The following is a 15171-nucleotide window of genomic DNA, read 5'->3' as shown; positions in this document are numbered from 1 at the left end:
AGAAGCATACACCTGCAGAATCCTTTCTACCTACCACACCTGGCTTCCAACTGACTCCAGGAATTGGAGGTCCTAAGTGGGGCCTCCGGCTCCTGTTCACACTGAATGCTCCAAAAGACACTGGAGGTAACTGACTAGGCAAGGAGCCCTTGATGTTCCTTTAGTTCTGCATCCCACTGGGGAGGCACCTCCTGCCCTCAGAAGTTCAGCTGAGAGTCCCTTTTCCCTGCAAAGCCTGCTGATTTTACAAAGTGTCTGCCTCCTTCCCAAATGACACAGACACACGCTTTATTTATATGTGCCTCTATAAAGGACAGTCCTTGGCTATAGCCCCAGTGACCCTCTCTTAGGAGAGGGAAGAGGAACAGTCCGACTGACAGAGGCCAAAGGGGTCATAGGAGGGACCTGTGTTTGTTTAGGTTGGAGGAGGTTTCGTTTTAGCTTTAAACACCACAGATTTATTCCTGGGGCCTTCCATTTGGTCTTGGAAACTAAAGGTTAGCGGTAGAATCCAGAAGTCCCTCAGCAGACAAGAGGAAAGGGCATCCATTTGTTTGTGTTAGTCTTTTTCCTTTCCCAGCTCACTGGGATGGGGGGGGGGGCTTACAAGCAGCTCACACTTCCCCTCTGCAGCCTAAGTCAGTAGGAGTTGAGACACACCACATTCTTCCCAGGCTGGAAGAATGGAAGACAGTAAGTAGATCTCCGCTTGGCTGGGTGATACCTGTAGGCCTCCCAAATACTCTCCCCCCTCCTTTTTTTTGAGAGAAGGAAGACCCTTTTTCGCCTTGACCTGGGTGTAGAGGAAGTAAGAGGGAGCGAAAGAGAGATTCCCAAGGGTGGAGGTGGCTTACCTGTGCTGGATCGTGCCTTGGGCCTCGATTTACACCCGAACCCAGTAGGGGATCCTCCCAGCAGGCTGCTGGGTGGGAAGAGTCCGGAGCTGTACTCGGGCACATAGGGCGGATAGGTGGTGATGGGGTGGTGGGCTGAGGATGAGGCCCCTCCCAGGGTGGTCATGCTGCCTCGGGAGTGGGAAGTCTCCAGCTTCATGCTATCCGGCAGCGGCACCTGATATTTGAGGCACTCTTTCTCATCTTGCCTGGCGGAGCCCGCTGATCCCGGGGTGGACAGCGACGGGTCTGGGGAGACGTCCTTCGGAGGGGTGGGTGGGAAGGTGAAGAGATGCGGACTGGAGTGGCCTGCGGCCAGAGAAGAGGAGGAAGCCGGAGGGTAGACGGACAGCGGCCCCGGGGAGCCGTGGTGGATGGACGTCTTGGAGAAAGGGCTGAGGTTCCAGGGCGAGGCCGTGTGGTGGCTGCTCAGGGCTTTTCCACCATCAAGCCAGGGCAGGGATCCGTGCAGCAGAGGTGGGCGGCATACTTGGCTCCCTGCGACGCCAGCGATGGCAGAGGAAGAGAAGGAGAGAAAAGAAGACCGCATTGAGAGCTAACCTCGGACACACCTGGAGAGTCTACCCCTGGCGCCCCCAACCTCCCAGTCAGCAAACCTCCAGGCCCAACTGAGCAAGAGAATTCAAACCTCCTCTAATCACCGTGGGTCCATGAGGACCGGGCCCACACGCCTCGAGGTGGAAGCAGACCCTGTCCACACCCAGCAAATCTAAAACGAAAGGCCTGCTCCTAATACTCCAGAGGAGTTGCAAGGACGTGGAGAAGGGTTTCGTGGCTTATTTGTCCTGTCCAAATACATAGTCTACATCAGATTTCCTGGTGTCTCTCTCTAGAACCTGCCTTGATTTATTGGTTTCTTTCAATGGCCCTGATTCTCCCACCGCAGACTTAATCCCAACCAGGCTGATAAGGGAGTCAGCCTGAAGGATGAAGTGGGGCCACACCACTCCTGAACCCTAGGAGAGGCCCAGCTCCCAACATCCAATGCAAGGAAGGCAGGATGCATTTGAGAGTTAATTTCAGAAAAGTTCAATGCTTGCTTAGAACTGGCAAAGCTGCTTCCAAAAGGCCTGAAATAGACATTTGCAAGGAAACTTTCATTGTCCAAAACCTTGAAGGATTTCCCCCCTCTGTTCTTTCTTCACCCTTCCAAATCTTATAGGAAAAAAAGAATAAAACAAGCCCCTTCGGCCCTCGAGACTTTCCTATTTACCAGGGCAGTATATGAATTTTCACCTGAGACACAAAATTCCAGTTGATATGTTTATTTGAAACCAGGGGAGACTCATACACAGAGAAGTTTAACCTTCATTTAAAATACACGATTTTAAGGTGTTCATGAGTTATCGAAGTCCGTACTCTCTGATAGGGGAACCTTTAAACTGCAAGCGCAAATCTACGCTCTTCGTGATCTTTCAATCCAGTGTGCCTCACCATTTGACATTCTCGTCAACCATTAAGAACAATACTGAAACTAAAATCTTAAGCGAGAGGAAGGGGAGGGGAGTCAAGAGAGATGGAGCATTCTCTTGAACGCCAAGGGTTAAGGCTCTTTTTTTGCAGGAAGTAGTATAGTAAATAACATTAGGTCTGATCTACCTCATTTCCACTTAACTGCTAATCTGCACACAACCCGAGCAAAGAGCGCCCCATCCGCAGAAATGACTGTTTAAAACCTGGAGGCTGTGAGGCAGAGGATGCCTGCTGCCAGAGGGACTATGAGTCGGGAGACCTGAGCAGACCTAGCTGACTGAGAAAGCCTCCCATTTTCTTCCCTTCCATTTTTTGCTCCTTTGAGCACAAACTTACAGCTGGGAAGTGTTAAGGGTCCCCTGTCCCAACCACACAAGGCTGGTTTCTTCCTTTATTTTTCTTTTTTAAACACCTCAGAACTCCCCTAAACTTCTCAAGATAAATGGTTTGGGGGAGGCAACTGGAAACTCCTGCTTTAAAAGACATTTTGGTGTATCATAAATCTTTGAGGGAGCCTATGGGAACTACCGTAGGCCAAAGGAGAAAATAAGGCCAGGGTTGCTGGCAATTAAGCAACCTAAAAAGCAAAGACGTAGGAAAATTCTGTGTAGCCGGGAGTCTAAGCAAACCTGCTTTCTCTTCAATTTAAGACTTCCCCCCTTTATACCGTGTCAACCACCAGATTCTCGTCCTCAAGCCACCAGTAGGTAAGAAACCTGCCTAAAACTCAAAATACACTATCTTTGGTGGAAAGCCAAAGAGAGTAGAAATAAATACATGTGTTTGGGCCTTTCTGAAAATACAAAAGGAGAAACAAATTACAAGGCTCTGTCGAAAGACCCCCCTTCTACCAGATCGCTAGAAGCTGGAAGCCCTTCAGGGGAGCCCAGTTCCAGGACCGCCTGGCCCGCTCTGCTGCCCGGCGCGTGCAGGCACAGCTTGAGATGTCCCCGGCTGCAAAATCTACAATGCGTGGACCAGGGCTTTATCTAGGCGCCGGCCAGGTGAGCGCCTGGCCCAAACGACGCCCGCAAAGAGAGGCGCCTGCTGCACTCTTTTTAAAAAACATTCTCCCTGCGAGCGAGACTGCTTCCTCGCCCATTTCCGGGCCCCAATTTTTTTTTTTTTTAAATGAACTAGTGACACACTTAGGGGCTTTCGCTTGCTCTGCCCAGCCTGAGTCTCTGGCGCTCTCCCAGACCCAGGAAAACAGGAGCGGATCGAAAGGGTTCCTGCACCCAGGTGGACTCACCGTGGTGGGTCGGAGGGTACCTCTGCACGGTAGCCCTGACCGAGTTTCCGTAGTAGGACGGGACGTGGTTGCCTTGACCATCGATGTTAAAAAGTACGTCCACCTCTTCCGTCAGGGGGTACTGAGCCGGGTCCATGTACGAGTGGCCGAGGCCCGGGTGGTGCGTGTCCGGGTGCTGCCCGTTGAGGACCGCAGGGTGGTGGTGGCTCACCCAGCGCGGCTGGTCTGCAGTCACCTCCATGTCCTCGGCTGTGCGCGCGCCCTCTCGCCGGGCCCGGAACCCTCGCGGATAGAGGGAGGGCTGTCGGCCTGGGAGGTCCGCGGACTCCTGCCGTCGGAGGCCCGGAGAGGGGTCGTTTAGTGGTTTGTTTGTAGTAAAGTGGGTAGGAAAGGTGAGCAAAAAAGTGGGTTTAGGAGGAAAGAAAAAGCTTTGTGGGATAGTTTGGCAAAATTTAAAAAAAAAGAGAGAGAAAAAGAAAGAAAGAAAAAGGAAGGGAGGAAGGAAAAGGGAGACCCCCCCTCAAAAAAAAAAGTAGAAGCGGCGGATTAAAGAGGCCAAATGCAAAAAAAAAAAAAATGATAAAGAAAGGACGCTGAAATCCAAGTGTGGCCACAAGGCACACTGGTTCCTTGGCGCTCAGAGACGGTTGCTTCTCCGGTCACCTGCAAAGCAGAGAAGAGGAGACCTGGATGAGCTGTAAGTACTTAAACACCTGAAATTCTGGAGGGCATTAAGTCTCCTGGAGCTTCCCTCAGGGCCGACTCACCGGGAACGTGCACACGCACGCGAAGACCCGGCAGGAGAGGAAGCCAAGCTCCCCAGCACATCTCGCCGGAGCCCGGGACTGACTAAGCAATTAAAACTTGGGGACAAGTCCTCCCTGGAGGACACCGGCCCCGGGATCTTTCCAACCACTACAAACCCTCCAAAAGAGCTTTAAGTTTACCAAAAAGAAAAAGAAAAAAAAAAAGGTCCCCCCTAAGTGGAGGGAGGGAGATCTAAAAAAAAAGTCACAATACCAACCTGAGTAACAAGGAGCAGAGAGGAGGAGGCGTGTGACCTGCCCGGTCAGATTGCGTAGCTCTATGTCTCGCTCTCTCAGTCTCTCTCTCTTTCTTTCTCTCTCTCTTTTCCTCTCCCTCTCTCAGTATTTTTTTTTTTTTACAGGGAATGCATTCTTTCTGAAAGTATCAAGACGGCGCCAGGCAGCTCAGTGTTCGCAGACAGCTGTGGCGCGACGCAACTTAAGGAGGTTCTAGTGTCATCCGCGCCGAGGGGGAGGAGCCTGGCGCTGGCAGGAGGGGACACGATCCCTAGCACAAGGAAACTGCAACCCAAACCCGCTCCAGGACTTCACCCCCACCCCCACCCCATCCCCCCCCCCCCCCGCCCCGCACACCGCCGCCCCTCCTCCCGCCCCTCCACTGACCGGAAAGGGGCGCCGCCGAGGGCCGCCTAGGGCAGAGGGGCCGCGGGCAGGGTGGGCGAGGCCGGCCCGGGCTTGGGGCGGAGGGGACAGGCAGGAGGGAATTCGCGCTCTGGCCCTTTAAGTGTAGCAGAGCCGATTCATTCGGGCTCAGTAGATTATTCCGTACCAGTGAAACCCGGCCGACCCATTCATAAAGCTAATTTCCATAAGCAGACTTTTCTTTTCCAACTTCTTTAAAATGAGCAAACTTTGAAACTAGGATTCAAGCCGCAGTATTATTTTTCAGTTTATATCAACTTGGGGACTATGTGCATGTAAAACTGACCAGAAAAGTTTCATGGCAAAGTAACTGAAGATTTGCTTCCTGAACCAGTTTCCCCGGAGGCTGATGGATCGCGCAAAGGACCTGGGCTTTGACTCGGACACCCGCATTATTTTTGTTATGGTCTCGGCTTACTTTCACAAACCTCTCCAGTGTGAACAGCGTCAGCTGTTGCAGCTGTCTTTTTCAGATCTAATGATATAATCGATGTGTGCTTTTGACTTGAGTGACAACGTGATGGATGGAAAGCCGGGTAGACAAGACCCAGGCTCCCTGGTCCCCGAAGTGCGGTGTAGAACTGACTTGGTTTTTACTCGGGTGGCCTAACTTTTCCCTTTGCCCAGCTCGGGGCCCTACTTACTCTGCCTTCCGCCCGACAAAAACGGTCCCCTCCACAGACCCTAACCCTGACCTCCGAGGTGGGACCCAGCGACAACCTCCGGGGATTCTGCAGGTCTCAGGGCCGGGGTCTGTTGGGTGGGTAGCCCGCGGACTCTGGGAGAGCAGCCGCGAGACGCCCTGTGGAGGGGGCGGGGATAGGCGAGGGCGGGGCCATTGTAAGAGCCAATCATTGGGCGAGACCACGACCGGGCCGCAGTCGCCCCGCCCCACGGGCTGCAACCTCTGCGGCCCTGTTCGGTCTTTTGAGTCACTGCATCCCCTAGTGGCGTTGAGGTTTCTGCAGCCTGGGTCCTGAAAACACAGCCGGGAAGAGCAAGGTCCGGCGGGAAAAAGACTTCGGGTGCACCCCGTGGCAGTGTACAAGAAGGTGATTCCAGTCCAACCTCCAGGGCAGAGAGCTTCGCGTGGAGGGTTACTGGAATTGAAAGGTGTCGTTGCCTCTTCATTCCTTTACCCCTTAAAATTTCCCACCAATACAAAACCTCGATTCCCGACAAACCCTTCCTAAAAAGTTCTAAATGACTCCTGTCCTGCTGTGGAGAAAAAGCATCAATGTCTATCTTGAAGCCCGTGGGGGTGGGGGGGAGCGGGGAGAGTGTGTTCTTTTTAAAGCACAACCCTTGAAGAAGACAAGTAAAATTTATTTGGAAATGTGCCCTGAGGGCTTGGGTTTGGAGCTTCTCTCGACTCCTCATCTTTTACATTGATCTTTGTTCGAAATCAAGGCTGAATTTCTAAATACAAAACATGAAGATACCTCCTTTTTTTAAAATATAAGTTTCCCTCCCAAGTTTATCCTGCACCCCTTGATCTCGCGTTTATGAGGCGACCCAGTCTTAGAATATCGATTTTTACTTTCGCTCTTCGACCAACTCATCTCTCCTGGGCCAATCAAGCTGCCAGCATCTCATCCAGCTCACGGCGCTCTCAAAACCTTTTAATTATTTAGTTGCTGTCTAACATTCACCGGAAACCACTCCATAAACAAGCAGAGAGGACCGCACACACATTTTTGCTAAGAGGCCGGGATTAAGATTAAGGATGGGAGTTTAAAAAAAAAAAAAGCAGTGTTCCTGTGTCGCTGGTGAGTTGTGTAGGATACCAGTCAGCTTGACCCTAGTTCATAGTTTCGAGGAAAAAACAAAAAACAAACAAACAAAAAAAACAAGCAAGCATTAAACTCTTTGGTCCTGGGCACCGAGATCTATAAATCAAAAAAAAAAAAAAAAAGGCAAAAGAAATCCTTCTCGAGACAAGAATCAAAGCTGACGCCAAGACTTGAACGTGTTAATTTATGCGGCTTAGAACTTAGTTTAAAAGACTGCAAAAGAAAATGTTTCTGAAAAGGAACGCTTCCCTAGTAGGGGCTCCTCTCTAATAAATTTGGTAGTGGGAATGGAGCGGATTATTCGTTTTAATTCAATCACCAGAGGAGCTACGCTGGGATGCAGCGGACACTCCCCTCCCTTGGAAAAAGAAAACATCTAGAAGGCCCCTCCTGGTCTGAGGTAGTTTAGGGCTGGCAGAGAGGGGTAGGGGGCCTGAGGCTGGATGCCCGGGGTAATGGAGCCAGCCTGTAGGGGGTATTTAACATGTAATTCCCAGCCGGTCCGCCCCTGTTCCAGGACTGACAGTGGGTAATTGGGAAAGAGGACGTTGCTCTTTTGATGGCCCGCGCCGGCCAGTCTCGCCGACGCCACACTGGGTTTGACGTCACGGGCCCAGCCCCAGAGTCAGAAACACAGAGCAGGGGAGGGGGAGGGGAAAAGAGAGGAGAGGGTTACCGGGGAGGGAGGGCGGAGGTCGGCTCCGGGACCCACCGGGAAGAAGGGGGAAGGGATCGAGCCCAGAGAGGCTGCGGCGCGTGGCCTGAGGCGGAGAGCCGGACTCCGGGGGTCTGGGCCAGGCCAGGCGCCGGTCTGACCCGCCTCGCTCACAAATGCAAGCCGGGCTTCCTCCTCCCCTGGCGGGTGGCGGGGGAGGGGAGGGGGCTTGAGGCCGGAGGGAAGAAGGGAAAGGGTGGTCGGAATCCTTTATGCCAGAGCCTACAAAGCTGAACCAGGCCTCGTTAGGGGACGCCTCAGCGCCCTCCTGAAGATCTGGGATACCACCCCAGGCACCTGGGCCTGGGTTCGGTGTTGCTCATGCCCCCTCTTCCCCAGGAGCATCTGGCAAAGCTGGGGGAAAGGCAAGAGAAAGCCATCAAGGAGCCTGTTGCTACGGCTGCTGCCTAGAGACTTTGGCTCCTGTAGTTCCTGAGGCCTCCCTCAATAGGGTGAGGGGCTGACCAACGATCTGGATGCCTGGGGACCCAGCATCCTGGAGAGGAGCAAGCGAAGGCTCAGCTAGACCCCTCCAAGGAGCGGTGCTGTGTTGGGTGACCGGAACCAGTTTGGCCTATCTGAAAACCCCAGGCCTTGGGGCTGCTGCTGTAGGCGTCAAGTTGAGCAGGGTATGTGTGCCCTCTTGGGGAAAGGGTTAGAAATGGATCTGACTTTCTCTATGCTTGGAGTAAGCTGGGACACCCCCACCACACATACGCGAGCGCGCGCGCATACACACACACACACACACATACACACACACACACACACACTTGCCCATCTTCAGGTCCCTCCCACTTGCCTTCACTGGGGCGTTGAGACCCCATCCCTTTGCAAGTAGGCACAGTCTGTCCCCTTCAGAATTTGGAAGCCTTGATTGCAAAGAGGCAGAAGGTGACTGGGCCACAGACCCAAAAGGTAGAAATCCACGCAACTTCATCACCCACCCGAGCCTGACTCCGAGAGAGGCCAGGCGAGCTCCGCGGGGCCGAGATGCGGAAAGATGCTACCTTGGGGGTTGAGCGCTGCCCTCCAGAGAGGGACCCGCAAAGCCGAACCTTGGGGGTCGTAGTACTAAAGTTACTAATCCTGGGCAGGGATAAAGAGCGTGCCTCGAAATGCCTCGGGCGGTCATTTGAGCGTGTTTACTTAAGGACTTTGCAAGCCGAGCGCAAGCGGAATAGTAGGATTCTCCTAGAGGCAGCAAATATTTGCAGGCTGAAGAACGAAGCCGAGCGGGGCCGTACTGCCTTGTCCCTCCCCCCCGCCCCTGGAGCCACGGCGCCGGCCTGGGCGGACCTGAGGGCGCGGTTACCGACTGAAGTGAAGCCCGGAACCTGCGGGGCTGGGAGGTCGGGGAGAGCTCAGAACCGCACCGAAGGCCAGAAACTGAGTGCAAAGCCCCGGGCCCCTGCGAGCCGAGGACTAGGGGAAAAGTCCCTTCCCATTCCAGCTCTATCAATCTTCCTTTGATGCGATTGATCAATAAAAACGAAGTGAAAAGACCGTGGTCGCTGTGCGTCTGAGAAGGAAGTGGAGGCCGGAGGTATCCAGGCCAGCGCCGGCGCCCCCTTACCAATCCGGTTCGCAACCTGGAGGTCTGCAACGCTTCGGACTGGGGAAGCAGGGCGGTGGCGAGAACCCAGGGCGACGGCGCGGGGCCTTTAATTGGGTGTATCCGTTTTAACAGTGGCCATTGTTGAAGCAATTAGCAAGAGACAATAACTACCAAGATGCGTTTAATTCGATTCTGTGCACGCTGCAATCCCGACCCGGGCGCAGCGATTAACAGGCCGGGGTTAACCGGGAGGGTCTGGTTGTGAAAGTACCGATTCTGTTCCTTGATCTTTTTGTCTTAGGCCTGGGAGTTGTAAAAGAAAGGCTGGGGGAGGCAGATCTGCCCCAAGCAGGCCACGGTGGGAGACTCGTCCTTGGTCTTGCTAGTCCCCACTGGTCACCCCCCGGACTACTGTTCCTTCTTGGAGCGAGGGTTGGAGCTGCGGCCGCCGCGTCAATCCACAGTGCCTGTTTGAGGGAAAAAAGCCGGGAAGGCTGGGACATGAATCCACGTCTCCTTTCTAAATCCTACATCCCCACCTCGGTTCCTCGAACCAAATCCGAATTACCTTCCCAATCGGGGGAGGAGCAAAGGAGAGACCCCTGCTTGTGTCGCAGAACACACCTCCTTCTCTGGAGTCAGCCCCACTACCCCCTCCTCCGTTTTAGCCTCCGGATTAGGTTACCCAGGCCGGGCGAGGATTTTTACTGGATACGAGAACAGTACAGGTAAAGCTGTATAAACAGTTCTCTGGCTGCGGGACAGGAGGGTTATGCTGGGGACACAGCCCCAAGGCGCCACCGGCCAGCCTGGCTTCAGCGGACGAAACCGCTGGGGAGGCCGCTTCGCCTTGGCGACCCGGACCTCACAGGTTAAACACAAATTACGTTCGTATCACTGTAGCTTTCAAAGTGTCCCCTTTTCTCCCCCCACCCTCCCCCCGCATGAGCTGAAATGCAGAAAAGAGCAAAATCAAACTGCGGTAGGGACCGAAGTCAGGCAATGGGCCATGCTGGCTGAGGCTGCCCGCTCATCAACGGAGACCCTTTTCCAGTTAAAACAGTGGGCAGGGGACTTTAGTGATGTAGAAAGACCCTAAAAGTCACTGGTCACGAGAGGAACTGGCAGTGGAAGCCTCCGGTGGGTGGGGAGACCCATGGGAACTTGGATGAAAAGACTATGCACCCACAGATCTCCCGGCTCCCACACCCACCCGCCGCGGGTCTGGGGTCCACCCTCCGAGCAAAATGAGCCACTGTTTTGGCTATGTGATTTGATTTTTCTTTTTTCTGTCTTTTTCTTTTTTGCTCATTCATCTATCACAGTTTAAAACACAGGAGGAAAGCCGCCCAAGCCGGGAGGAGCCGCAAACGACGCGGAGAGTCCACAAGAGAAGAGATGCTCCCGGCGGCGATTACCCGCCTCGCACTCCGCCCCCAACCCAGCCCGGGCCTGCACCTTCAGCTTCTAGGGATTCTGGCCCTCCCTCAACCAGTATGATCTCCCCCGCCCCTTGAGAAAACCCCTGATTATGGCGAGATTAAATAAAAAAAAAAAATGGGTAGGTAGGGGTGAAGCGGAAAGGGGCAGGCGGACAGGGAGAAGACCGGGGATTTCTGCTTTCGAATAGAACAAAGCACAAGCGAGAGGGAGGGTGACTGGGGAGCCCTTGCCTAGGCTGGGAAGAGAAAGAACTCACCCAGAAAGGAAAAAGGGTGCACTTTTGCTTTGCTCTCCCGGGGTCCTAGCCCTGAAGGCTTAGGAACCGTGGGAAAGAGGAAAGGATGCCGGTGACCCATTGGGAAGCGCAGGCCCCCCCGCAGCCACTCCCCTGACCTTCGGCAACATTAATTTTTAGTGGAAGATTCAGCTTCTAGATCCGGCCTGCTCCCAGGGAAGCCAGCCCCAGGTCCCCACCTTTGAAGCCCCCAGGATTCTGCCCAGCATCCAAGAAAATCCGGAGCCAGGTGGTTGGGGTTCGACCACTTGAACACACAGGCCTCTTGGTCTTAGGAAAGATGCAGGAGGGCCAGCCTCGGTCACCTGTCTCATTTCGATCCTAGCCCCCCGGTTCTCCCGACTGGGTGAGGTGCCCTCCCGCCAGTCCCCAGCGCCTGCTTCAGCATCCTCTTTTTCCTGCGCTTTGGTGGTTTCAAGAGGAGAAAACGGGCTATATCTTGGAGATGCTGAGCTTTGACTTCTCGAGATTAGCCTAAGGAATTAGAACGCCGATTGTGGAGGGACAATCCACCGAAGACGAGGGCTGAGGCGCGGGGAAGGCTGTGGAGGGATTCACAGCAAAGGAAGAAAAATGGGAAGGTGGTGAGATTTAGACCCCGCGGAGAGCCAAGGCTGGCTTGTAAAAAGCATGAAATCCTTAGTGCCACTGAACGAGCAGGCAACCCCGTAGAAAAAGCTGAATATGCCGGGCTCGGAGGTGCAAAACCAAGACTTCCCTAGCATCACGGTTCCTTTGACCAGGGCTATACTATCAGGCTGCCTGCTTGATGCCTGCCTTACTGCCTGCCGGTGACTCTCGGGTCCAGGTCGTCCCCCGGCCCCCGGCTTGGTGGGCACCCTCCACAGCCTGCCACCTCGTGAACTTCAGCAATTTGTTACATAAAATAAAACAACCACCAGACACGCGTGCTTACTCATCATGAGCTGCTTGCAGACCCCCTCCACCGGACAAACCTGGACCTCAGAGAGAGCGCCCGGCAACCCTTTCACGTTCACTTTGATAGCACTCACCTAACAGCACCCTAGTCCCAGTCGACCCCGCATGAAGCACAGGGTACTCCTTCCCCACAGTTAATAAGCCTCCCTGGTATTCCAACCATTAGTGGTGTGCGGAGGGAGTAATCAGTAATATTGGATTGGCACACAAAGACATACGTGAAAAGGAACGCATACTCAAGTGTGAAATGGCTTAGACACCAAGAATAAAACAATCCTCCAGGGTAGCCTAGAGATTGTTAAAACAGCCCAGGGCTAAAGAACAGAAGGTTTCTCCTTTCTGTCCCACTCAGTGTCAGAATCCTTATTTCTCTATCTCAGTCTTCACTATGGGGACACAAATTGCCGAAGGAGATGGAAGCCTTGGGACTCCCACATGCCTGCACCCTCCCTGGGCCTTTCTGTGTGACTTTGGGCTATTGGCAAACCGACAGAAGGGCCCCATCCACCCTGATGCTTGCATCCATTCCTTCACTGTGTCTCTGCCTGACACCCAGCACAAGTATTTCCTGCAAGAAGGCAGAGTTAACAGTAAATAAAGGAAAATGCAGATTGCCCTGTGTCCCGGCTTTGGATTGTAACAGAAAAGGGCCAGAGAATCAGGGGCTGCTGGAAATGACAGTTTATGTAGACCACTGTCATGCATGGCATTCTCTAAGCCCTCGTGTGTCCTCAAGCAAGGAACTTTAGGCCTCACTGAGCCACTGGCTTGAACCTTGAAGCTGGGTCTTCTGCTAAATCCTAAGGTAAGAAGCAATCAACAACCAGAGCTCATTGATACCGACAGTCTTGGTCTATCAGAACAGAAATTACATCTAGACCTAGTTCAAATTGATGAAGAACATTTTTATTCTTGGGGGTGGGTGCAACCATTTTACAGTAAGCCCTCTTCCCCACAAATAGCAAGTTGGGCAGCCAAGCATTTATCTAGAAATACCTGGATGCATTCAACCTGACTGCCTGAGATTGCTTGGCCCTTAACGTGTCACTGGACAAACAGCCCACCACCACCACTGGAAAGTGGATGGGCTGCAGAAAGGCTACCTTCATTATTTGTCCCTTCAGAGTCCTGAGACTCTCAAACCATGATTCCAGGGTCCTGTTGTGGTCTATAAGGGCAGGAGAGGGCCAAGAGCTATAGGAAATAAACTCAAGTCAAGGGTGATGCAGCAGGCAAGGTTACGGCCATTCCTACTCTGGACAGAATGACACTTGTCACTTTATCACCTGCTCTATTAAATAACATTTTTAGACAACTGCTCCGCTCAAATCCACCAGACTTTCCTTGCGTTTTAACATTATCCTTGTTTTTTTGTTTGTTTGTTTGTTTGTTTTGTGGGCGCATATGTTTCTGAGTGGCATCTTGGAGGTCCGATATCCCAGGAGAAAGTCCAAACCCTCTGTCCTTCTCCCTCCATGTAACCCTGGTCACCCTCTCTGGGAAACTGGTTTTCTCGCCCACCTCAGAGTGCTTCTGTAAGCAAGGACACCTACCACCAGCTACTCTGAAGGGATGCCAGATGCGGACACATCTGGGCTCCAACTTTATCTCTCAGTGCACATCTGTTTCTTAAATGATATGCAGAGACAAACCGCCTAAACATATACTTGTAAGCTGAGAAAAATAAACATGGAGTTGACACTTGGACATTGCAGCCACCTTTAGAGAAGGCTCCTGAGCAGACAGGCTATTTCCTTCAGTTTTCTGTTCTCCATGCAGTGAAAAGCACCTATCCGGAGCCCCTTCCCAAGCATCCCCACCAGCTCTTATTCTCCTGTTCAGTTTTTCTTGGCACCCCAAGTTCCAAGAGCCCCTTCCTCCAAAACAAGGACATCTACACCCTCCCACACCATAATCACCCAAGGTCACGGCAGAAAGCCAAAGATTTCCAGTGACCAGAAAGAACAATAAAGGACTAGGGTCTAGTTGACTTTCTTCCAGAGGCAGCTGTCCCCACGGGGGAGACCTCCTCTTAATTCTCTCCACGTGGAGCAGGGAGAAGGAGAACAGAAGAAAGGGAGAGAGCTATGTACTCACTGACCTGGGCAGCTCTCTGCTGAGGGCCAGCTGTTTTTTATTTTTTCCACCCGACTTGCCGGAGATCTGAAGGTAGAAATGACAGGCAGACTTCACCACTGTTGCCGAAGCTCCCACCGCCGCCGCCGCCGCAGTCCTGGTCTGCAGCTGCCTCACTGCATCTCAGTCAGGCTGCCAGCCAGAGGTAAAACCTGGCTGATGTGAATCCTTGCTCAGAGCCCCCTCCCCTCGGCCTTCCTTGGCTCACTGTAGACAGCCGAGCTCTTCCGGGTTGCAAAGGGGTGGGGAGAGGGGGGGAGGGAAGAAGAAAGAGGGGGGGAATGAATAGCATCCCCCTTTTGCAAACACACAAACCACACATCAGAGGTGTGTGAAACTGAGAGAGTTGGAAGGGGTGGGGGGGTGGGGGGGGAACAAGAAAGATCGCCTGAAATGTGACCTGCCCCTGGCGCCTACAAAGCCAGCCCACTGTCTTCTGGCAGGGTTGAAATTAACACTATAAACGTCACTGTTCTGTGGACTGGGTCATTACCATCGGTATAAACATGTTTGAAGCATTTTCTTCTCACTTTTGAATAAACGGGGGTTCATTTGGAGCTTCTAAGAGCACAGCCAGTAGTGACCATCATATCCAGAGCAGCGAACTAGTACCTACGTCTTCAAAGCGCTTGTCTTCTCCTCAAGTTTGGATTTACACTGGCACCCCCATTCCCAAAAGCAGGGTCTTTGCCCTTACTTCCCCCACTACCACCACCACACCTTGAGTTGGGGATGTCTAGTAAGTTAGAATTGGAATGTTTTTTGACTGGCTTGGCTGCCACTGTCTGACTCATGTGTAGATGAATATTCATCAGTGGCACACAGACTAAAGGGTCTTAAGGGTCTCAATTCTCTTAAAGATTTCCAAGGGAAAATCTTCCTTTGAGGAGAAACAAACAGGAACCAGAAACGCCCAGAAAGAAAATCTCTGAAGGGAAACAGTGCCTTTTGCCCACCCAGAACCCAGGAAACAGCAGCGCTCCTCTTGGGGTTCCCCCCCCCCACACACTCTCTTCTCATCCCCACCCTGATAGTGAGGGCACCAGGGGAATCTGCCACGAATAAATTTCAGCTAGAGTGAAATGAAACTCCATAAACACTGAGGTAGAAAAGGGTCAGGGCCCACTTGTTTTGACAGGTCGAGTTTTCCCTTCACAATATTTATACAAAAAGAATATGGAGAC

General features: G+C 52.8%; 1 protein-coding gene across 3 annotated transcripts in view; it reads right to left on the bottom strand.

Moving 5' to 3' along the window:
- The window catches only part of Gata3 (GATA binding protein 3), a 29933-nt gene extending 15635 nt beyond the window's left edge, over window positions 1-14298 (bottom strand). The window contains exons 1-3 of one of the 3 annotated variants that reach the window (XM_052729045.1): window positions 13953-14298; window positions 3640-4302; window positions 855-1391 (exon numbers count right to left, since the gene is read on the bottom strand). In XM_052729045.1, coding sequence (XP_052585005.1) covers window positions 855-1391; window positions 3640-3880 — 778 coding nt within the window. In that variant the 5' untranslated portion in view covers window positions 3881-4302; window positions 13953-14298. Of the gene's footprint in view, window positions 1-854; window positions 1392-3639; window positions 4303-4663; window positions 4853-13952 lie in introns of those variants that run through there. The other 2 variants (XM_052729046.1, XM_052729044.1) reach the window with 2 other exon arrangements.
- Window positions 14299-15171: the final 873 nt, after the last annotated feature.

Source organism: Peromyscus californicus, unplaced genomic scaffold, assembly GCF_007827085.1.
Source record: "Peromyscus californicus insignis strain IS unplaced genomic scaffold, ASM782708v3 Scaffold_8__1_contigs__length_139910024, whole genome shotgun sequence".
In the NCBI taxonomy this organism is placed as follows: Eukaryota; Metazoa; Chordata; class Mammalia; order Rodentia; family Cricetidae; genus Peromyscus; species Peromyscus californicus.
The sequence above is the reverse complement of the archived record's forward strand: the minus strand, read 5'-3'. Positions and strand labels throughout refer to the sequence as shown.